Source organism: Numida meleagris, chromosome 16 (genome assembly GCF_002078875.1).
Source record: "Numida meleagris isolate 19003 breed g44 Domestic line chromosome 16, NumMel1.0, whole genome shotgun sequence".
Taxonomy (NCBI): Eukaryota; Metazoa; Chordata; class Aves; order Galliformes; family Numididae; genus Numida; species Numida meleagris.
Window position 1 is genome coordinate 10,003,792 of NC_034424.1, and position 25,238 is coordinate 10,029,029.

General features: G+C 40.9%; 1 protein-coding gene across 1 annotated transcript in view; it reads left to right on the forward strand.

Annotated features, from left to right (window-relative positions):
- Nucleotides 1-24,370, forward strand: part of LOC110406957 (LIM/homeobox protein LMX-1.2-like) — a 42,689-nt gene extending 18,319 nt beyond the window's left edge. The window contains exons 2-7 of the mRNA XM_021414077.1: nucleotides 10,922-11,154; nucleotides 14,119-14,297; nucleotides 15,151-15,228; nucleotides 15,622-15,688; nucleotides 16,623-16,784; nucleotides 18,520-24,370. Of these exons, the coding sequence (XP_021269752.1) occupies nucleotides 10,922-11,154; nucleotides 14,119-14,297; nucleotides 15,151-15,228; nucleotides 15,622-15,688; nucleotides 16,623-16,784; nucleotides 18,520-18,677 (877 nt within the window). The 3' untranslated portion in view covers nucleotides 18,678-24,370. The remainder of the gene's footprint in view (nucleotides 1-10,921; nucleotides 11,155-14,118; nucleotides 14,298-15,150; nucleotides 15,229-15,621; nucleotides 15,689-16,622; nucleotides 16,785-18,519) is intronic.

Sequence of the window (25,238 nt, forward strand, 5' to 3'; positions counted from 1 at the left end):
GTAACTTCAGAGAAAAGTCAGTACAAGCAGAGCAGGATTTTCTCAGTCAGATATTCAACAACACACCTAGTTCTGTAGAATGTTTATGCAACACTCAGGAATATCATGAGATATTTTGGTGCTCTTATAGGAAAATGTTAAGCAGTACAAATTTTCTTACCAAGGGAAGGAACGCCGTATCGATGTATAAGGTGGTGATGATTTTGTACCCTTTCTCTCTAAACAGGCATCTCTATTTTTTCCACTCTGCATGAATGTGTGTGTATAATATACATTCATACACATAATCAAAAGTTAAGCAATATTGTCCAGCTTTAATGTAATTACAAGTTTTCATTTAATTAAAAAAAAATCTGAAAAAGTTAATAAAATGTTTAGACGAGCCTTTCAGTCCTGTGAGCTTAAGGAAATAATCCTCTTTGCATGCCTAATAATGTTGTAGGTATCTAATGGGATTTCATTTTCACATTATGTGCTAGTGTCCTGTATGATATATATAACTGCTTCAATAACTTAAAACCTGTGCTAATGTTCCAGGCAAAAGAAGAGTCTGGCCATGGTACGAGGCCTTGTTTATTTCCTCATCTATGTGTTTAGACAGTCTAGTATACCAAATCCCAAACACAAACACAGGTGCTGATAGCTAGTCTGTAGGACTCTATTGCCTATATTTTGACCTTGTAGAGGTCAGCAGATTTTAGTTCTCTGTTAATCTAGGAGTTTGGCTTATAGAGCAAGTATAGTAACTGTTCATAGAAGAATAATTAGGCAAGTCTGTACATTTACATAAAAAGTATGAATCAGGTATTTGGAGCCTTCAAAAACACCTGTGTTAAAAGAGCTATATGTTTTGCATCATAATATTAACAACGTATAATTGACATGATGTTAATAAGAGGGAATCCATACTACTAGAATAAATTACCGTTTCTAAGACGTTTCTGGGCACACCTTGGTTGTCTGAGTTTCTCTTACTCCTTTTTTCTTCCCAGTGGTCCTTTTCCATTGGTCCTTTTTTTTTTTTTAATTATTTTCAAAGAAATTACTGCCTCCAGGAAAATGTTTTTTGCTGATCTCCCTTATCGGATGAGTGAAATTTGTGGGAGAATGACAGTAAAGAGAAACTATGTAGAGGTGATTGGGTGAAAAATAAGTTTTCATCCCTTAAAGGTCAAGCTAATAGACCATGATTTACAGCAGAATATAGTAGGGACTTTTGTAAGACAAACAGCAACTTTTCATGCTCAGATGGGGATTCTTGGGTTAAATTGCTATCTTTGAGTTCTGAACTTGGAAAGGTATTAAAGTGGAATTAAACCTTTACACAATCCGGCTCTTGTGTCATTCAGGATTTTTTTTAGTTCTGTTTAATTGTACATCACAGCAGGGTTCTGAGTGACTGGTGCTCTAAAGAAATGAGGGGTAGGGTTAAGTCTGCAGCCCACTGCTCTCTGCTAATCCTTCTTGTTCCTTGAAGAAGGATTTACTTTTGCTGCCAGCTTGTGAAAGACTTTCCTCCTCCCGAAGAGATTGTTGTGGCTTTCCTGGGGAGGTGTGGTTGCTATAGCAGGGAGTCACGCCTGGGTATTTTCTCAAACCCTACTGAGAGCGGGCCAAAAAAGAGCTGAAGAAGAGTAAAACTGGGGATTAAAAAATGGAACAATAGGAGACAGGAAGATAGGAGTGGGAACAAATGGGAATTACAGCACCAAAAATAATGCAAAGTGACAAAAAGAGGAAATAGAAAAATAATAGCTGACAGTCTGACTGAAAAGAGAAATGCTACAAAAGAACAATTTATTTTCTACGGGCAAATAATGAAAGGGCATTTGGGGAATAAGACACAGGCTGTTGTGTTAAAGGTTTTTTTTTTATTCTTACTGTGTTGCAAACGCATGTAGATCAAATAGTAAACAAAACTGTTCCCCTTTTATCCTCTTTCCTCTTCCACCTTTATTACAATCTATTAAAACCAAAATATTCTCTGATTTTCAACTGTATGTTTACTTATTTGCTCTTAAATGATATTTTTAATACTATCTATTCCTACAGTCTAAGTGTAGGACAATTCTGCTCTTTTCATATAAAATACAGATATTTAGATCAATAGCAGAGGGACAAACCCAGTTCTCCACTCAAATTCTGATCTTGAAAGATTCCCAAAGGAAAAATTGCCTCCAGGGAAATGCCTGTGGGCACTTATTTTTGCTGCTGTTTACTGGAGACGAATTCTTCAGTTCCTGCCATGGCAATGCCCCTGACATAAATACCTGGTTCTGCCTCTGTGGGGGCCTCGGCTTCTGTCTTCATCTCACCACAGTTGTATGCTGAAGTTGCATTTACTAGCTCATGGCTATATCTCGAAGAGCTTGCTTTTAGCTTTTTAGATGCTGCATTTTGCTCCTAAACTCCTTTGCTGTCCAAATAAAACACAGCCTAATTCTGCAGAGAGCTAAACTTTTTCATCTCAGTAAAAGAAGCAGGAATATTCATTCAGATGAAAGTTTGTCACATTACAAATAAAATTTAAAACGAAGGCACTCCCACATCTAACAGCAAATCTCTCTGAATGCTTTTCCTGCACCCTACTGCTTTATATATAGGAGAGGCAGAGAGATGTAACAGATGAAACATTTTGTTTATGAAGTGTCTATGTTTTGTTTTATTTCACATGTTTTTGCAATATAGATAACAGATTACACCACAGAGCTTTCATTGCCTTGTGCAATAAAGATACTATAAAGCCTTTCTGGGTATTAATAATAGATTGTGTTGATGAGTTTGGAGAAGCTGGCAATAGACCCCCCACTGTAAAGACATTAACACCACAGGACTAAGGTATCTTTCCCTTGCAAATCAGTTTCTAAATTGGCTGTGCTGATGGGTTTGGGCACAAGCTCTTGTACAGCATCAGTGCAGCAGGCACAGGAAGTTATTTTGTTTTATACTGGCAAATAACGTTTCTTCCTCTTAATGCTCTCAGTTGAGAGGAAAGGCCCTGTATAAATTCTTTCCCTAAGTCATTCTTGCCAGCCAAGAAATAACTTAGAAATTACATTTGAATTGTTTTGACATGATTATTTTTTTTCTTTAAAAGTGAAGGCCAAAGCAGTGAATCACCAACAGTACAATTTCCCTGCTTATGGAGCCTTTAGGGTGAATTTTCATATAAAAATTACATTAGAAGAATTTCACTGTGTTGCTGGCAATGTAAATTCAAAGGCAACTGTAAATTCAGTATGCCACTTAGAGAACAAGAAAGATAAGACTTCTTATCAGACTAGTGAATATTCAGTGCATTGAGGAAAGCCGTTCTCACAGATCTGGTTTACGAAGTAAGGCCCCCACTGTACACAGCATCAGCCATTTTGTGCACTTGGAAATCAGTGAGGTTGTACAGGTAGTGAATAAAGATGGATTTAGTGTAATATGTGTAAATAACTGAATATGAATCCAAATAAAGAAAAATGGGGAAAATGTTGTTTGCCAGTAATGAACTTGCTTAGCAGAGTTCCAGCAGAAATACAAACTCCCAAAACCTATTATACTTTCATAGCACTTTGATATAATTTAAAGTTATACAAAAAGCATAACAGAAGCCCATTTACCCTTTTTTTAACTCATAGACAAAATAACATTATTTCCCAAATGTTTGTGCTGCCTAAAAATATTATTCTAACAAAATCATTGTATTTTGTTAATCCATTAGGCTTCTTAATTGCAATCCTGACTTTATCAATTCAATTGGAGCCTTTAACTTTTATAACAGTTTCTATTCTCCAGAACAGATTAGGAGAAAATTGCAGCCATAATCTGTACAGTGCAATTGCCATGCTATAAAGAGGAATGGGAGTAGCTGGGAAGAGCAATTGGATTCCCAAAGGTGGAGCACAGTAGAGCAATATCAGTGACTTTGTAAATGAAAAATTGTTTTAATTCCCTTCTAACAGCAATAATTCGATTCTTCATAAATTTTTCCATCAAAGCATTGCAAGGAAAAATGCTATAAAATAGAGCTGCGTGGCAGTGATGGAAGGCAGTCGAACAAAATGGTCAATTAAGGGGTGAAAATTAAGCAAAGAGGAGAATCCATTTTGTCACATTCTGCTTGAAGCGAGAAACTCCTCTGTACTTTACATTTTATGTTTTACTTTATAGTTAAGGAAGATGTAACTTTTCCCTTCATTCTGTCCCCACTTTGGCAGTTTGCCTTCGCAATCAGTTGCTTCTTTTTCATTAGTCTCAGAACAGTGGGCTCAGTCCCGGAGCTGTCAGTGGGAAGGTTGTGGGCCTGGGCCTGGCACCAGAATGAGCCGCAGGGCAGGAGGCTCCCAGCAGCCATGTGAGGGCCGAGGTCCCGTTCCCATTCAGGCAATTCCTCATATATATTCTATGGAAATATTCAAGACCCGTGTGGATGTTTACCTGTGCAACCTGTTTTAGGGTACCTGCTTTAGCAGGAGGGGCTGGACTCGATGATCTCTTGAGGTCCCTTCCAACCCCTGCAATTCTGTGATTCTGTGATATTCCACTGGGAAAGAAGTCCCAAGCAAAGGGTGTGATTTTGGTAGTGTGCATGCCGCAATTCACCATCTGGGTCAGGCTGGCAGTGGAGCTGTGGGATTGGGGCCTCAGTAATGCACCACTGGGAACACGGGGGCTCGAGCTCCCATGGGCTTCAGGGCGTGAGCGCAGGGTGGGACCATGTCGTCTCCGTAGATATGTCGGGTTACCTCCACAGCCCTCCTCATGGACATGTGCGTAGAGTGTTTACAGGAAAAAACTTGGTGCCACAATATGCCACATTTGAAAGTAGAAATCCACTTCCCCACTGTGAAGCATAGCTTTAAATGCAATATTCGTTGGTAGTCGTTATTCTTAACACAGCACCTGTGGATAGAGGGCTCATAAATACTTTCCTCAGCCTTCCCACTAGAAAAAGGTGGGATCTTTTGTTTTAGTTTCTCTGTGTATATTATTTTTTTTCCTAGAAACTTCTAATTTTTGTGTGTGTTTTATTACTGCTCAGTGAAAGAGAATTAGCTTTATTTTGCTGAAGTTTCATCTATGAAATTGGCTTTAATAAACTATGTAACTACTTTTTCTGCAGGGAAAATATTTTACATAGATTGTTGTTTTTTTTTTTTTTTTTTTGAGTTTCTTCTTTTCCAAATCATAAAATTATATTTCTGTTCTGCTTTAGTGCATGTGAGATTTTTTGAATGTTCAGGACTTAGTGCAACCAAGAAGGTTTTTCATTTTTTTTTATGTGTGCCCGTGAGCTGTAAGGTGCTACAAAAACATTCAGTCCTACACTTGAAAAAATGCAGTGTTTTCCCTGTTCTGTGTCACCTACAGATCATGGAAGCATCAAAATTTCTCCTGACGAAGAAGTAACAGATGTTATTTGTTAGTAATTTAATTTCTTTCCTTAATAAAACTCAGTTGTGTGAAAAGCATAATGTATTTTACTTTGTCTCTAACATATTTTGTTCTGTGAGTGCCAAGTGAACTCCCAGCTGGATATATAGGCACAACAGGGATGTCATCTACCACCTATTACCAGATAGAAAAGTAGCAGAGCTTGAGCCTATGCCTACACTATTAACAAAAGCTTGTGACCACCATCTTTGCATAGTTATTAAATAAAGAAAATGCAGGTATCTGCTGTGGTTTCCTGCAACACGTAATGCCAGAATAACACAGAAAGGAAAATGTTTTAACATCCCATATAGTTAGGCAGCAACTTCTGTCCTCTCGCATATATCAAATAACGGTTAATAACTTCCTATTTACTGCTTCATAGAATCACAGAATCACAGATGGCCTGGGTTGAAAAGGACCTCAAAGATCATCTAGTCTTAACCCCCCTGCTGAGTGCAGGGTTGCCAACCACCAGACCAGGCTGCCCAGAGCCACGTCCAGTCTGGCCTTGGCCCCCAGGGATGGGGCATCCACAACCTCCCTGGGCAACCTGTTCCAGTGCGTCACCACCCTCTGAGTGAAAAACTTCCTCCAAAGATCTAACCTAAACCTCCCCTGTCTCAGTTTAAAACCATTCCGCCTTGTCCTATTGCTATCCACCCTCGTGAACAATCGTTCCCCCTCCTGTTTTTCCTGCCTGCTTCACGGCAGAAGTCCAGTAAATAAACAACCTGACTGAATTAGTCTATTTTTATACCTCAGTCCTATATAAGAAACCTCTTGAACCACACTTAATGTGTACAGCAAATTTCACACTGCACGTTGAGATCTCTCAGCACAGATTAAATTAGTTATAATAAAACAATTAAAATATGTTTGCCCACAAACAGGAGGAAATGAAGAACCTGGATGAGTAATAGAAAGGTAAAGTGTGGGTTGTCAGGACATTATAAGAGTAAACAGCAGAACAGTGATTCTCAGGAGCATATCAGGGTCAAGCTGACGGCAAGATAGCTGTGCAAGAGATAATAAATCAGTGATACATATTAAACACCAGATGGTTGTGCCCATGCAGGAAGGCACAACGGATCATGTAACTGTGGTTGTTCCCAAGGATTACTGATTCAGCCTGACTTCACAGGGATATCCTAACAAATAAAATCTTTATGGCCTCTTCCGCTAGTGAACATTTTCCTCTACTGTTTAAAGACAGGCCACATGTCTTAGTATTTCATTGCCCCTGCAATAAATGCAAAATTATTTTAGTAAGTCCGCCCAGTTTAAAATGGTGAATATTTTTTGTTATCTAGTACTGTAAATTTACTTCCCAGTGATTGTTACAAATACTTGAATGGACAAACAGGCCATTGTTCCAAACTTGAGCTCAGCTGAATCTCCTAAGTGTTTCAGGCATAGAGACAAACACACTTAAAAACTTCTGAAGTTATTGAGTTGTCTTTCAAAATAGTCCAGGCAACAGAATTTATTTATAAAACTCTTGATTCAAAACAAGGTTTCTTGTTCTGCTTTTCTCTTTTGTCCGCTTTGAACAATTTTCTTTGGAATGTTTTCGTTGTGCTTAGGAGTCAGAGATTTCCTGGGGCTTCTAATAAAGGCATTTGATTTCCACTCTCTGCATACTTTAACAAGTCCAAGGATTTTGAGGTTTGACATTAACTTTAGAGAGCTGGAGATAATCAGCCATGGGGGTAAAAAGTCAGAGCTATGCAAATTACTTGCAAAATGTATAGAAAGCAAAAGAAATATTTCTTTAAATGTGGTTGAGTGGGACAGAGTGTTTGTCTCTACAGATATCTGCATGCTCCTCATCAAATGTGTTGCCTTGATTAAAGCTTACAAAGGGGTGATCTGTAAAGTATTCTTGCTATCCTACACTTCTCAACAGGTTTATTACCATTCATTTATAAAATGAACAGTCTAATGAGCAGTGTTTTAGGTCACAGATATCAAAGTCTGGTCATTTGTCAAGATTAGTTTCCTGTTGTGAGACTGCCTTGTGCAAAAAAAAAAAAAAAAAAAAAAAGGACATAACCCTGGGTTACTTTCTAGAACAAAAAAAACCACCTACAAACATTTAAAATGATAAGTGCAATGAAAATTTTATAATCACAAAATTAAATCCTACACAGTGCAACACGTGAGTGCATTTGCGTGAGTGCATGCTATAATGCTGAGAGTACCCAAGCACCGTTTATGGGATTTTGTTAGACTGATAAAGGACAATTAAGGATATGAAAATAACGCAGTATTGTCAGACAAATATACCTTAATTTGAATGATTTAATACCACACCGACAATAATATATTTCTTTATAACTAAAAGACTGACTTTGGAAACAGTACTGTGAGGGAACCATCTTCCTGGCAACAGTCAATTGCCAATAAATAATGTGATCTATTTTCTATGTATGTGTTGGGTATCTTTTATTTTGAGAACAAGGAGGAAAAAAAAAAACTTGATAGCGCAATATGACATTGAAGACACTGGTCACGTAAACAATACACTCTGTAGCACAAGGATTTGAACAGAATATTGTTACGTTCCAGCTAGGAAATGTGAAGGGGAGTACTATATGCTCTCCTCCTTAAAATTGTTTCTAAGCAGTACTACATTTGTGTTTGCACTTTCACTGAATACTGGCAGATTTTGCAGTTTGCTTGGGAGAAAACTGGAGACAGCTGCTGTCTTATCTAATATCATGCACCATTTATTGCAGTGTCAGTCCAGCCCCAGCTTCAGAGGCCCCAAGCTGCTGGTGCGCTCTCTGCAGAAGAGCCGCATTGGCCTTCCCTGTCTGGCCTCCCGCAGCCCTCCGAGGGAAGCTGCTGCCCTTTCTGCTGTGCTTGGAGGGGAAGCAGGGAGGTTCCTGCCTACTCCTTTCTGACCAGGCTCTCCTGGCCCTGGTGTGCTGTCCCACGATGCTGCCCATGTAGAGCTGGTGCTGGTCCAGTGGATTTGCAGCTCAAATGGTTTGGTCCAGGAAGACTTAATGCACTATCTCTTGGAGTCAGCATTTCTGCTAGGATCTCCTTTCAAAAAGTCCTTATTCTTTCAGTGTCTGTCAGAGCCTGGCCTCTGTGGTCTGCCTACAAAAGGGGGTGGCAGAGCAGACATCCTGCATTAACTCTTTCAGTGAAAGCCTCCGTATGAAGCACACCAATCGTTCAGCACTACTTTTATTAACAGCATGACTACAATGCTGGGTTTTATCATCATAGCAGCAGCATTGCAAGAGGTTTTAGACAGATCAGTGCCTGTATCTGCAGGATCACAGTTGCTTTCTTAAGTTTCTTTCTAAGATTTCTCAGGCTAGTAGCACTGATTTGAAATTCAAATGAAGTCAGGAACCTGGAGACTGTAGAAACAGAAATGCAGCAATGTTTCCTGGTCAGGCTGTTACATCTGCAGCCCAGCAGAGCAGCTACCACATGTAGGGTCTGTCCCATCCCTCCTGATATCCCACCATTGAGTTTTACTGAAGCGTGCACAGGTTAACTGTCACACCAGTATAAATGAACTGATGCCAGTTAGGGGAGCCGGATGCCTTCACACCAGATTTGCTAATCTTCAGATTCTTTAAGTGTGCTCCATCGTCACAACAGTCTTCAGACAAAAGATACAAGCTTAATTAAACTGAGTCAAATAGGTTTAAGCAGTTAAACAGAAACAACTTTTTTAAGTGCTCAAAATCTGTTTGCTCTTTTTTTCCCCCATTGTGTTTTAATCCTTTCAGATATGCTATTGTGTATAGATAGAAATATTTCCTGCATAGGAAGTTGCTAGCTAAAGCATTGTAATATTCTTGTGATGCTTAGTAGCCAGAACATAAAATCACATTTCCTTCTTGCTGTTGAAGTTTGCATCTAACAGCAAAGAAAAGCTGTGGACAGACTCAGCAGACAGTATGAAATTAAACGGCCCTTTCATCACCAGTGGCTGTTGGTCTTGCGTGCCATCAGTTTTCCTTTAATAAATTTAATCCATTACGTACCCAAGAAGGAGTTGCTCAGTGTTCCTTCTGTGATTTGTACAATGTATAGATGTTGTGTTGTAGCTCTGATTGTGCAAATGTATGCACCAAACCTGCAAAGTTAATACAGTAGATTTCTGTTATCAGATCAAAAGATACAGATGTAAAAGCCACACAAGTTCTTGGGCAGTCCACCTTTCTTTGGATGAAGTATGCAAATGTATTTACAATTTCTTTTCCCTCTTGCCTATTTTGTGACTTCATTGCTTTGCTGAAGAGATAGTGACTGCCATTTTGCTGTATTTTCATAGCTCAGACAAAATGGAGGCTTTGGAGGGCTCAGTAGGTACCACAGCCTGTGCCTTCTAAAATTAAATGTATTTGCCTTTTATAAAAAAGGTGATAATTTTGAAGATGAAAAAAAAACCAAAAAACCATGATATGCCATCATCAAATGTAGAATCTCCTTTTTCCCGTGAATGCATCAGTGCAGTTGTGTTAATTTCATTGAAAAAATGTAAATATTAATGCACCTTGCACTTTGATGTATTGCCATAAAAGCCACTGAATTTCAAATTACCAAATCCTCCGTGTGGTACGGGGACGTAACTTAGCTATTCATCTTTATTTGAAGCAGCCGTCTTCCTAAAAGCTCACTTAGGGAGATTCCCAGTTGCCATTAGAAAAGCAAAATAAAATTAATCTGTATCATTCTAACTTTATCTTAGAAAATTAATGATGTATGAAAGAGGGGGTTTATAAAGGTTTAATAAGAACTAGTCTGGAATATAGTGTATATTGTAGAGCCTGTGATTATAGTGGTAATTTAGCAGATTGTATCACTGCCTGTCTCTGCCAAAGGATGTTTCACACCATTTAAAATGCACAGGTCTGTCTTTGGAAACAGGTTATTCTGGAATAACTCAGCGTCCAAAGAAAAGCCATGTTATTTCACTGCTCTCTTTATCAATTGCATGTGTGTGATTGCATGCGTGTGTCATCTGCTCAGCAACAGCACTGCGTTTCCATGCTCGTTTCTGTGTTCATTTGTTATAGCTTCCTCAGACACAGGCAATACCAGAAAGGTAAAGTCAAGAAATCTATTCAGAATAGGTTTTAAGTGCTGAAATCAAAGTGCCTGCATAAAGAAAACGCTGGCTTAGCCTTTCCTCTGAAAAGTGAATTAAAATAAATTTGGTTTTGAAGCAAGTTATCCAAACTCTGGGAGCGCCTTAATGTTTCTTATCCTAAAGAGGAACAAAGCAGTGAGATGAGAACAAATCTTGATATTTTTATCCAGCACAAGTGGTTTGGGAATCTGCAGTCCAAAGTAATTGAGATTTGAATAAATTGTGATCTTTCCAAGACTAAGAATGCAAGTCCCCCATCTACAAAAGTATGAGGCAATCTGATCTGTAGCTAAATTAAAGAATTTGATGTGTTTGAATTCATGCAGTGTGTGGATCTGATGTTCCCCTTGACTTTTCTGCCTCTCTTTCTTGCAGGCTTTTTGCTGCCAAGTGCAGTGGCTGCATGGAAAAAATTGCCCCAACAGAATTCGTGATGAGAGCCCTGGAGTGTGTTTACCACTTAAGCTGCTTCTGTTGCTGCGTCTGTGAGCGACAGCTGAGGAAAGGGGATGAGTTTGTTCTTAAGGAAGGGCAGTTGCTCTGTAAAAGTGACTATGAGAAAGAGAAAGACCTGTTGAGCTCCGTCAGCCCAGACGATTCCGACTCAGGTGAGCATTCCCACTCCTGTCCCAGCTGGGAAAGCCAGAAGAGTTTGCAGAGCATTTTTACAGAAAATTATATCCATTTTCACATTCACTTTCTCTATAGGCATTTGTCACCTGTGCAGTTATAGCTCTTAGCAAGCACAGCTAAAAATCCCCACTACCAGTTGTTCTTCCTAACTTTGTTCCTTTCCTTAATTTGCTGTTATCTTAGTAAAGTTCAACAGATGGGGGTTCTTGAGGGTCAATATCGTGTGTTTCTATAAGATCACAGCACGTGAATCAGACTGACTTCAGTTACCTGAGACATCATTCAAAGTGTACTCCTTTCTGAAGGCATTGTTTCCTCCTAAAATATTTTTTCCCTGATATCAGGGAATCTTCTGCTCATATACTTTCAATAGCGAGCCAGAAAAATGGGCAGAAGGTCACCATGCTGTGCAAGCAGAGCTTCTCCTAAAGAAGGCCCTGGAGCCCTCCCAGCTGATAGCTGATGGGTGTCTTCCTCAAGATCTCCACAATGAGGGAGCGATGAATACTTGCTGTCCTCCAGCCACCTCCTAGGGAAAGTTTTGAAAGAGTGAGCAAAAGTGCTTGCTGTCTGGCTGGGGCTGAGAGCACAGTACTACACACAATAAAAAGATCACACACTGGGTCTGGATTCTCCAGTCCCAAACGCAGAGCATCTGGCTACATTTACAGTGAGGGCTGCCTGTCAGGCTCAGGCATTAACAGGAGGAGCAGCATTCCTCCTTTCTGTGCCATGTGCTCTCAGTGAGACTGGAAATTTGTTGTTGCATGTGTGCCCTGATTGAGTCCAAGACTAGAGACAGTGTGTGTGCAGGATGGTGCCAGTCATCATAATTTCTCATTTATTTCCCAAGAAAATGTCCAAGAAAATCAACAATTACCATTCCATTAAGCGTACAAATAACTTGGATCTTTGCCTCTGGTTTATGGGAAAATAGGCACAGTAATTGTCCTTATTGTAATTGTCTCTAATCCAAGAGCCATATTCACCACATTGTTCAAATTTATATTTTTGTGTCAGGAATGCAACAAGACAAAGGTCACTGCTATGTCAGCAGGATGTGCAGGACCAGACCTTTTCTTGTTATTTATTGCTTTGCTGTATTTGCAAGAGCATGAGTGCTTTGCTCTGTAAGCCCGATATCACAGGGTTTAAGCTCTTTGTGAATTTGCACGAGGTGCCTGAGTTTCCTACTTGCCCTTCAGCATGTTGTTCCACCACCCCAGCTTCAGCAACCTGCTGCAGTCTGTCTGTACCCAGACAAACCCCTTTGAAAAGAGCAGTGTGGAGCAGTGCCCAGCCCTGCAGGCTGCGCGTGGTGATCCTGCTCCTTCCACCAGCGAGTATGAGCTTGCCACGCCAGGACTGGAGGTTGGTAGTTGCCAGCTGCCTGCCTCGGAGGGCCGTGTCTGGCATGGATGCACGTTCCTTCACTCCCAGGTTTTATATTTTGTGATCAACTGGGCAGTAAGCTGCCGAAGCAGTACAAAACAAACTTGCTTTCAATTTCATTTTCTGCTGGCACAAGGGATAGTTTCTTACTCCTGGAGGTGCTTTTTTTTTTTTTTTTTTCCATTATTCTCTGTTAGCCAGACATGAACCTGAAAAACAAGTTGACAAATTAAATGAGATGTTTTGTCTCCCATTCTCAAATGCATTGAAAACATATATCCTAAGTGCCTGCATGAGGGCAAACGATCTCCCATACCCTGGCTGAGTATGTGTCCTTCTCTAATCAAATATTTATCCACTGGACACAAAAGTAACTCTCCGATGAGCAATACTAATCTTCACTAACCTTTTCTTAGAAATGGCTTGCTGGAAAGTTAATAATGTCGTGGTTATTAAAATGACTGAACTTCTCTTTAATCATTAGGCAAAAGATGCTTATTAAAGTAAAAGGTGATTAGATTGCTAGGTGCATAATAATCAGACCCAATAATGAATTAAAGTCTAATTTGTTAATTCCCCAAATGTAATGTCTGAGTATATCAAAATTGCAAGTACGTTTCTTAAGGTTGAGGTCCCTAGAATAGTACATTAATGTTTTCTGGTAGGAAAAAAACCAGTTATCTGTTGAAATGAAATATACTGAGTTGAAAAGTTGTTTTTCACATCAGAATTCAGAATACTCTTTAATGTTTGCCACTGAGAATGAAATTTCACAGTACAATATACTAGCATACATAATATTACCAGATTGTAAGAATATTCATAGTCTAACAATAGAAAATACAAATAATCTATTTACATAAGCACATATGTATTTGTGCTTTTGCCAAGAAAGATAAATTTGTGCGTACACATACTGACAGTTTGTAATAAATGGAGAAAGAATACTGAAATTACAGGGCAAAGACTTGATTTAATATTATCTCCAGAGCATCAAAATATTCAGAACAATATCTGGAATCTACACTGTATTTATTTAAACAGACTTTAAGATATTTTGGAAATATTTGCATTTCCACTGTTTCACTGCCTCAGCCTTGGGGATGGTGGCACCTCTCTGAAACTAATGCACTGGGAGAAGATGCAGCTGATCTGTGAAGGCAAAGGTGTGTGTTAGTTGGCGTGGTTGCAGCAGTGTCAGCGGGTGAGCGCAGAGGGAATGAGATGATGGTAGAAGGGTGCCAGTGCTTTCTGTGCCCAGTTTCTGGAGATACTGCATTGTATTCTGAATTTACATCCCCTGGTCAGTCCCATGCCCTCTATTATAAATGAAGCAGAAAAAAAAATTCTTCTGCTTTTGTGGAATTTGATTTAGGCTGTACACAAAGATTTAAGATAATCTCCTCCTGCCCACAGTAAATGTAGGTGTTCAGATAAACACAGGATAATAGTTGACCTGTTGATGAGTTCACAGCTGAAGAGCAGTTCTCAAACACCCTGTTATCTTGGTGGAACAAGAACAGTTTTATATCTTGTTTTTTCACCAGTTAAAAGTGATGATGAAGATGGAGATGTTAAACCCACCAAAGGACAAGTAACCCAAGGAAAAGGAAGTGATGATGGGAAGGACCCAAGGAGACCTAAACGACCAAGGACAATACTCACTACGCAGCAGAGACGAGCATTCAAAGCATCCTTTGAAGTGTCTTCCAAGCCCTGCAGGAAGGTAGGTGCTTCAGTAGGGACCTACAGGCAGTTCTGACACCAGGCTGTGCACAGGGTGAGAGCGTCAGGTCGCAAAGGCCGTTCTATTCTATATGTATGTAATTTCTGATTATTCATTATGTAGAGCAGCTCTGTGACTGATTCCTACAGAGCAATGAATTTGATTTTTGTAAAACATAGTATGGACTTTCAGAGCCTGGGTAAAGGGCCCTTCTCCTTCCCACCACAGAGGGATTCACTCTTTGGTGAAGTGGGTGCACAGCCCTGGTCCTACCACTTGTCCTTCCAGTCCTGTTTTTTTAAGAAAGTTAACCGTGGTGTTAGCTCATTTATAGCAGCTAGGGAAAGGTATGATTAAACTGGTGAAAATGAAATCTTTGTGAAAGCTAATCTTGATAATTATTTCATCCTGAGTTTGACAGAAAAAAAAATGGAGTTGTATCACTAAATTTGTCTTTGTTGCAAAAAGTGACACTGTCCTGCAGGTGCACAAAGCACGTCTCCTGGGACAGTGCAATGTGCCCTGTTACTGTTTTAAAGTATAAAGTTGTACTTGAAAAGCATAAACATAGTTTATAGCTAAATCTGTAATTTTTCATGCAGAACTAGTTTATTGGTAAACTAAAACTCATGAAATGATTTAGTAACATTTTACACTGCTCAGAATATTTTTTATTATTTATGAAAGTAGTGATGTGAAGGGCAGAACTTGCACAAACTGTGCAAAAATATGAGGAATTTAAAAAAATAATTCTGTGCACACAGTATTTATTGTAAGTGCAAGTATCCTTCTCAAAATGTAACTTGCTAGATGTGGGGAAAAAAAATACAGCTTTAAACATTTCCTCCCCTAGGTCAGAGAAACTCTAGCAGCTGAAACAGGCCTCAGTGTGCGAGTTGTCCAGGTTTGGTTTCAAAACCAAAGAGCAAAGGTAGGTTGTTTCTCAAGTTCTCAAAAGTAAAACACTAGTTGTCTGGCAGCAGGGATTCCCTTCTCCCCACCCCCAAGATGTCGAACATACCACAGAGATCCAAGGGACTGAACTATGCATATTTTGCATGCGCTTCTGTGTACGTCCATATGAGAACACAAACATTAAGTTCATGTCCTCCAAGCACCACAAGGCCAGGAGTAGATTTTGCTTGCAGATGCGAACTGGAAACTGAAATGTTTAAGCTTAGAAATGAAACTGAACCCAAGGTGGTGTATGCGTGAATATAAGTGGTCTGTATTAATTGATTTGATGTTTGCAGAGAATTTTGGAAGGAAAAAAATGGTTCCATTCAGACCCATAAGATTGTTCTGTTCTTCCTCTTTTACTCAGATGAAAAAACTAGCACGAAGGCACCAGCAGCAGCAGGAGCAACAAAACTCTCAGCGACTAGGGCAAGGTAGGGGATCTGTGATGGAGGCAAAGCAAGGGGGAAAGAACCTACAAGCTTTCTCAAAGTGCCATTCCCACATGGGTACATACCATCTCAGTACAGCCACACAGAGTATTCACAAGTGTGTACCATCACCTGCGGAAGCGCAAAGAGCTGCTGTGTGTGAGTGACTGTGGTGTGTTCTCCCAGATTCTTCCCAGACCCTCAAGGTGCTTACACAGAAGCTAGTACCACCTTCCTGGAAGAAACCTGCAGTACAGAGGAGCTTACACTGGAGGAAGTCTCCAGGAGGCTCACTCTATGGAGATCTTCCAGTTAGCTTTATTTTCTCATGAAGAGAGGGGCCCATGCTCAGCTGTGTCACGGGGAGCCCCTCTTGCGCCCCAGGCCCTGGGCAGAGTTGCCAGGACATGTCCTGCTACTTCAGGGATGCTGTTGAAGGGCAGCATCTCAAGACTTTGCAGCCTCAAATTCTTCTCTTGACACAGAGCAGAAAACTGTTGTGACCCTCAGGATCATAATCTGTGAGCTGCATGAGGGGCTGCTCTGCAGGCTGCTGTCAAGGAAACATACATTGTTTGCTCCACATGATGTCCACTCCAGCATAGAGAATTACTATACTGTTGCTGTGTTAGCAGTATTAGGCTGGCACCAACTGGGATTAGAGAATGTAAGGGCTATAGCAGTTACGTGAAAATTTTGGGAAGATATGATCCAGCACCCAGATATGGGTGATATGGTCCAGAAACGATGTAGTCGGAAATTATGGGTCTTTGCACTAACTAGTTGTACTCTCAGACAAGATTGTGAAGGCTCCTCTGAACAGCGCAGACACCTACCTGTATTCACTGTGCTCTCATGCTTAGTAATGCCACCAATAGTGATATCTGCAGCCTTTCTGTTGCTAAGCAGTGACTGTGCCGTCCTGTGTCTTTTGCAGAAGTAATGTCTAACCGAATGGAAGGGATGATGACATCTTACACGCCACTTGCGCCACCACAGCAGCAGATTGTAGCAATGGATCAAAGCAGTTATGGCACAGACCCATTTCAGCAGGGTCTGACCCCTCCACAAATGCCAGGCGACCACATGAACCCTTATGGTAAGGCATGCATCATTCTGCCGCATCAGAAATAGCAGGGTTCGTATGCTGGTTCACACTCCAAAGGTTCAACGGAGTTACTTGCTGTTATAATATTTTTCTGGGATTTGTACAAAGGAATTTCTACTGGTCAGTTCTGTGTGTATATTTTCGTGTACACATAAAAGGGTAGAAGAGGGCTCTTCCCAGCCTCTGGACACTACTACAGAGTATAGTTTTGATAAATGATAAAGAAAAGCAACATTATCTCTCCAGCTCCACTTTTTTAAATCACTGTCCAAGACTAAAAATAAACAGTGACAAATTTTCTTTACCTTCCTCACAAGTTTTTCCTTTATCCTAGAAGCTTTGGAAAGATAGTGCCTTGAAAAGTGGTTTAATAAAGAGAAGTGATCTATTTCTTCAGAAATAAATAACCACCCCTCAAAGATCCCTCAGATCGCATGCATGGATTTGTTCTTGAGCTATCGAGAGATATGTCACCACAGGACATTGCTCCTGCATAATTATATTCTCTGTCCAAAATCAAGATGATGGTTTGCTTTTACAATTTCCTTACCATGCAACATCAAGTGAATAGGTACACTAAATTCTTCACAAGCATATTAAATGCCTAATAATTGATTCTGGACGATTGCAGTGTGGCACGTAAATAAAATTTAAGAGGATTTCTCAGACTGTGATTATTGGCCTTGCCATAGACAAAGAGGACCTGTTACATCAGACTCTTTTATGTTGACCAGGAGCACTTCATTGCAGTTACATGTGCACGTGACTGTCATTAGCATGGATTGTACAGACTAACAAGAAATCTGGCTTGGGTCTGTATGACTGCTTTTTCCACTGAGGCAAGACCACAATGTTCGCCAGGCAATTTGGTCAATACTGTAGGGAGCTGAGGATATTTGAAGTGCAAATGAGCATTAGATGACTTGTGATTTTGTTGCTAACAATGTGCTTGGCAATTTCTAAGCAAAACTCCTTTGGAGGCATGTTCTGTGTTCCAAAATCAATGCAGGAATTAAGACAAAGCCATTTTAAATGAATGTGTAAGGAAAAAGAACCAGAGTAACACTCCCCTAAAGCTCACATTCCTTGAGCTAGAGCTCTTTCTGGTATCTTAAAATATTAAATAAGCTGAAATTGTAGTTGCTAAGGGAAATATATGGTGCTGTGTTCCAAACCAGCCCACGAAGAGTGGAATTTTCTGAAAGGAAAGCATGTTTACAACTATAACTCATTTGAGGCCAGGAAAGTTGGGCCTCCTCCTGGGCCCGGTTGCCTTTGTCGACCTGCCTCTTGCCTTATGTGTAAACGAAGACCATTACTCAGTGCTCAGGCCACTTATTCCCATTGTGGGCTCAGTGGTCCCACGTTCCTGCCCTGAGTCCCCACCAGTGCTCAGTCACAGCTCATGGGGCACCAGGAGCCCTCTTTTCCCTGACACTGCTTGCTCACGTCATCAGCCGAGGCTTGCTGTTGACTGACATATATATTAGAAACTGGCAGGTTTCCGCATTTCTAAGTGATATTACTGCCAGTTGAACTCTGCAAATTGGTTGCTAGCTTTACTTTTTATAGGACAGACCCTTAGAGCCAAATTATGTTAACATGCAAAAACAAGACCAGAAGCATTCCCTTTTGCTGCAGTGTGCTATATACAAGCATCGCATCCGTGTGTACTGTGTCCTGTGGCTGCACAGAATACAGCTTAATGTATACATTTCATTTGCAGGAAACGACTCCATTTTTCATGATATCGACAGTGATACCTCTTTAACTAGCTTGAGCGACTGTTTTCTTGCCTCTTCTGAAGTTAACTCCATGCAGGCTAGGGTAGGAAACCCCATTGACAGGCTGTACTCTATGCAGAGCTCGTATTTCGCCTCATGAAAATAAATGAAAACAAACAGCCGGCGTGTATTTAGCCAGTGACTTTTTCCAGTGCAGACTCTACAGCCATATGTTGCCCAGCTCTTCCTTCACAGTGACTCCTGCTGCCTCTGGACTGCAAAGAGCATTTTTAGGAAGACTATATTTGTGTGCATATATGTATGTATGTACGTGCATATATCAATACCTACCTACCTACATACATACATATATAAACAAAACACATCCACCAGTCACATACCCTTGATTCCCAGCTTGCACCAGACCAAGAGAGAAGCATGAAAGGAACAGAAGACTCTGCTCTTCGGCAGCCTTTGTTTTGGTTTGGTTTGAGCTCTTCGTTGTAAAGGAAATGGATTTTGTGGAAAGCTAGACCTTTTCCTCCTTTCTCTCTTCCTTTCTTTTGGATGTTTAAATTTTTTTTAAGCCACTGATACTGACATCAGTCAACCATATGACAAATAAATCAAAGAAACTGGAGATTCCTCCCTTTTCTTACTGCATGATTCATACTATGTTGTGGAAAAATTGCCATTTGAACTGTGAGAAGTTAATGTAAATGTGACGTTCAACGTTTGTTTCCTTTCTACACTTTTTCTACATAACCTAGATCTGCTCATTAGTTTATAGCCCTTATACATATGGTACTGGGGAAACTGGTTAACAGTAATATTTGTGGAGAAAGCCAGTGATTTTGTAATAAGAAAGGTCTATGACCCTGGAGAAGAGATGCATGTTAGGGACAGAGGCGTTTAGATTAGTATTGATCTTAAGTAATTAAAACTAAAGGTGCTTACAAGACGGAGTTTTATTTAATTTTTCTGAAGTGTGAGAATAAAACATTTACTTTTGTTTGTAAGTATTTCAGTGCCAAATTTTAAGTCTAGACTATGATTGGCAGATGTGTTGTTCATTCTGTTCTGTTTATTTATATTTTGCATGAGGCATAAATGTGCTATACTCCATTGTCCATCTGGAATAATCAAGCACTCCTTTAGTTAATTGTCTTGCCTCAGCAAGAATCTATGGTATACAGTTCTAGCCTGAACCATCAGAAGTCCTGAAACGTGCACCAACTGGGAAAAAAGTAGGAAAGAGATCACAATCGGAGGTTTGGATGTATTGGACTGGAGTCAAATCGAATTCCTGCAGGTTTCACACTGATGGGACTCCTGTATTTGTAGCAAATACTCCAACGAAACCTGCTAGTAGTGCAAATGGAAGAGCAAGAAGTGCTTGAACTGAGGGGAATGTCCCAGCTGAAGTTTGATCATCTCAGACTCTGAAGTCTGAGCATATGTCATATAGGTTTTTGTAGGGCATAAAATATCATAAATAATAATAGCATAGTTATGAATATTGCCTGGTGATAATTATAATGTGGAGAGGCAGACAAGTACAGTCATGGTTCTTAGTGGAGAAAACTTCACGGGGAAAATTTGCCAGGGTAATATCAGTAATTACAGGGTGTGTTCAAAATAGAGCTCATGGGGAAAGATTGGCAGGATAGACCCTTTCTGAAATAAATACCTTTAGTGTATTGACCATAACTGCCAAATCCAAGTCCAGAGTGCTGGGTGACATTCGGCCAAGGACTGGCAGCAGGGCGGAGCTGCAGCCTCCATGGGTCGCAGCATGCTCACAGGAGCACTGTCACTCCTGGGGCCCTGGCCGAGGGACAGGATGCCTGGCAGGGGGTGCCCGCTGTACCCACCACCGTCCTGCTGGGCAGCTCCGCCGCAGCCGCACACCTCTTCCTGGTGCAGAACAGTTCTCCTTGTGCCCAGGAGAGGTGGGTGGCAAGGCCCGGGTGCTAGGTCTGAGGAAACAAATGCGTTCACGTTCCTCTCCAGAATGGACATGTGGGCCATGAGTGTTAGAGGTTTATCAAGAAAGTAAACTTTTATCTCTGAGATAAGTTAATGCAGCTTCGCTCTACAGAGGTGAGGCAAGCACTGGTACAGAAGACTACATGCATACAGTACAGCAGTGAAGCACAGACCTGGAGATAGACCCCTCCTGCTGCTGCATGGCAGCCAACCCCATACCTGCCTTCCACACAATTCCTGGTGCCCAAAGGATCCCATGTCCCACACAGGTGCTGGAGGATGCTCCCCTCCCTGCAGGTGCCCATCTCGTCTCTCTGAGGAGTTGGGGCCTTTACACCCCTGTACTTTTGCTAGTGACCATTCTCTTGCTTTCTGATAGGAAAGTGGCTTTTTAGTTGAAGGGTGTGAACCCCTGGATGTGTTTTGAAATTGGAAGAATTTTCTTTTCTTACCCATCCTTTCCTTTCCTTGTGTATTAAAATAAATAACAATTTCCTTTCTCTCTGCATGGTAGTAAATATTTATAAAGAACTCAGGTGAGCTGTACTGCTTGCAGGGCAGAGGCAAGCACTTTTCGTATGGCACATTATAAACATCTCTAACCACAAATCTCAATGAATTCACTATGTTTTCTTACCCATCCTCTTCCTGTGCTTCTTCAGAGTCGTAGAAAAGCATCTTCACCATCTCAAACATACCGGGTTTATAAACTAGACACAAATCTTGCTTTGTCTCTCATTATTGGCAGGATTGAAATGGTATTTTAATGTAAATGGAGACTTGTATGAGAGCTATAATGTGACCTACAGAATTGCTTTGTCCCAACTCTACCTCTGCTTCTGTCCTGGATGTTGAAAATACAATCCATTTCCAAGGAAAGGATCAGATATCCCATTTGATAGCTGAAATAGCCATAATCTTTTGTTGTTCTTTAGATGGCTGTTTGCCACCTTTTCTTTTTCTTTCATCACAGTGTACCTGTACATACCATCTCTTTTCCCTCAGTGTGTTGTGTGATGGTGTCATAGCTGTTTGCTCCCCCATGTTCTACCACCTCTGATGCCACAGGCACTACGCAGTCGAGCCCTCTGGCATGCATAATGCTTCCCTTGCCACTGTGGGTTGCTGCTGGTCAAGGAAAGGAATGCATAGCTGAAGGTTTCCAGCAGACCCATTATATCTGGCAAAGGCCAAAGTTCATTAAAACAAAATAAATGTCACTTTGTGTGTGTGTGTGTGTGTGTGTGTGTGTGTGTGTGTGTGTGTGGAATAAATTATCCTACTGGGGTGTGATCATTGTGGTTTTAACCTGAGACCTGCAGTAAAAGATTATATAGCAACCTCTGACCTTTTTGATTTCTCTTTTACTCTTCTATTGGCAAGGGAAATGTCACAGATCGGGTAAAAGTAAAATGTTTAATGGGCCATATCACAGTAATATCTTATACTGAGTCAAGTTGATAAACCCTTGCCAAAAATTCTTAGCATCTGGCTCTTCCACGGAAACCGCAAACAATGATTGCACATATGGGAGCTTGGAGGCTAAAGGTCACGACAGCAGTTTATTACATGCACCTTACAGTGATCATTTTCCCTAGGAAATTAACCTCTCTCTAATATAAATGCATCAAGTGAGCTCTTCTCAGTGCTTCAATCATGTTGTTTTGGCTAAGCAAGGAATACATGTTAAGCTAAAGTGGTGACAAGATGCAATTAAGTAAAAGATGATTAATTAGGTTTTAGTGTTTGCTCAATAATGTTTAAAAAAGATCTCTGTGAGATCAGAGTGAATACACTATGTTCCATCTTCCTCAGAGGTCTTCACTGTGCAATTACCAAATCTGTTTATAAAAGCAATGATAGCACACAGATTTTCCTGCATTCATAAATGGTTACTGAGCAGTATAGTCACCAAACCCAAGTGGCTCTCAGCTGGGTGGCAGCATGCTTCATTGCATGCCTGAATGTCAAGAGAACAATGCCTATCATGTACTGCTCTTCTCAGCCCCCTATTTTCCAAAGCGCTATGGAATAAAACCTGTGTTCTAAGCGCTTAGGGACTGGTGGTAGATATGTTTCACAGTCACAACATGTACTACAGTTGTAAGTAAAATACAGTGGTTACACTCACTGAGATTGAAACACCATCCCAGGAATTTTGATCTCATTTTCTTCTTTAAAATCTGTCATTAAAAACATCCAGACCACTTGGCTCGGTCACTGCTAACCATGCCCATGGCACGACTCGCTCTAGTCTCACGATGGCTGCTGAGTGGATTCTTCAGACCCACCCTGCCCATGTCTGATGAATACTCCCATGTCCTTTAAGGAGGTCAATGCTGTTCTACTGGCAGCCATCTCACTGTGCCATCATTGCATGGGGAAGGTTCTTCATGCTGACATACCTTCCAGGGATGGTATGGACCCACTTACCTCTTTCTACTGTGCTCAGGACCCCCTTCAGCTTCCTTAGGGATCAGAGGTACATCCAAAGCCTCCCTAGGAGCCCAGCTCTCTGTGATGCTGCTGGGGTGCTGCAAGCTGGGGTTTGTGAGAGCGCCTACTTCAAACCAATAATCCTGGCCACCCCAAAAAGTTACTAAAATTTAACAGCAGAAGCAAAGAGGAAGGAAAGAGCTCTTACAGGTCCCAAATTTTGTCACAAAAGTGGAAGGAAAGAGAGTATACTAAAGCACAACAAATCTGCAGAAGCTGGAGCCACAGTACTCAAATCTGAAGTGCTCAGGGCAGTGTTGCACACAATCCAATGCTCAAAGCACTTCCCACATCCATGGAGAGCAGGTGCTCCTGCGTGTGCCGGTCCATCTCTAGGTGCCAGCCCTCCTCCTCACTGGTGGCACTGGACAGACAGCACCTGCACCCACTGCAGTGTGCCAGGGCTTCAGGTTTGGATCTGTCTCGCTAGGGGGCTCCTTAGGCACGTGCTTACCTTTGGGCAAGTACGGAAGGTGCTGGCTTTGGGGGGACTTAGGCTCAGCCTTGCTCACTTGAGGCCTGCCCCAATAAACTGGCGGTCATTTGCCTTCCTAAAGGACACCGACCACATCCTCTTGGTTCTGCCACCGCTGTTCTGTTCAGCAGTGACTGTGAAGGGACTGCCAGATATTTTGCATTGGGAACTCCATTTTTAAGTGAACACCCGATTTTTTAGCTGTGTATGGCTGTATTACTTGTATATTTATATATTCTGTATTTATGTTATCAAAATGTAGTATTTTGTAGCTGTCTGTTACAATTTGTTTAACTTGTAAAAATATGAATATGCTCTTTCATACGTAACCATCTGCCTTTCGCAGTAGCTTCCCCCTTCTTTCCTTCTGTGTTGGTAACAAGCCACCATAATGTATGTAGATTGTTGTTGTTTTCTTTATTATTTAATTACTTGTCATTGTTAAATTATTTATTAGTGTTTTTAAATTTCATTTTGCTGATTTTATTTTCTGCCACCATGGCCTGGCAGCCAAGATACATGAGTTTCTCAAACATTATGCTTCCTCCCATGTGCACACACCCACCCACACAAAGACACTAAAACAAAAACAGAAAAAGAAAAAAAGAGAGAGATTACACCTCAGTATATTTGTAAATAAAATCAACCTGTAAACAAAGCAGGATTTTCTTTCAGAGTGCAGTTCTTTCTTTGCTTTTGCAGACTGAAAGTGTGTTCTCTGTATACTGGGGGATGGCACTGCTGTTCTCTCAGGCCAGAAAACCAGGGGATCATGAGAACCGGGCACTGCATTGGTTTTTTCTCGGTGTTGTGGAGCCATCTGCTTGATCCACTGAGTAGCAGAGGTCTAGAGGATTGTCAGTGTTTCTGATGTCACATGAACTGCTTCAGGGAAACGCTGTGTTAGTTCTTGCTGCTGCCTGCTGGGGAGACCAGCAGTCTAAGTGGATATCCAGGAGTCAGATAAGCTTGTGGAGGTAAGAGCTATTTGGTGCTACTAACAGTGTCCTGGGTGCAGCCTCCAGCTGTCCTGCTGCTAACCAGGGCTGGAGGTCCATCGAGGGAAGAATTACCCAGAGAGCCCTGCTGTGCCTGAGCCCTGACCCAGCATATTCCCTGCTGACAACAGCCAGATATGGGATTATCACCCAAAGAGCTGTGATATGATCTTGTCTGTCTAATTTTGTTGTAAGGCGACTTAGACGCTTTTAATAGGCTTCCTTCAAAGATTTTTGTTGAAACTTTTTAAGCTGAGAATTACAATTTCCAACTAAATGCTGTTTTTCACCTACAGAATGAATATGCTCAGTTTTCCAGAGATAAAATGTCTCAAGTTGAAAATTTATGACCAAAGCTGCTAGATTTTCATCAGAAACTCTGAGAAAAAAACATTTCCTGAAATACATATTCTTTAAAGTGAAGCAAAGTGGAGCAAACGCAGGTATGGAAAGTGAATCAGCTCCAGAGCTAGGCAGCTGGAGAGCCTGGGCCAAAGTTTTTTAACCTCTTTTGCTCTGCTTATGTGTCACAGAAATTGCCATGTGGTTATTTTTTTACTATCTTAAGCAATGCCATTTATTCTTAAGTGAAAAGTAAGCAGTATTTCTGACTTGGACAAGCAGAAAGGCACAGAGCTGCAGGGGAATGAGGAAAACCCAACTGACAGCTCACTGTTGCCCAGTATTCTTGGACTGTCTCCTGAGCAGGTTCTACTCCTTAAGCTTGCTGAGCATGGGGAAATAAAGCCAACTCAAACAACAT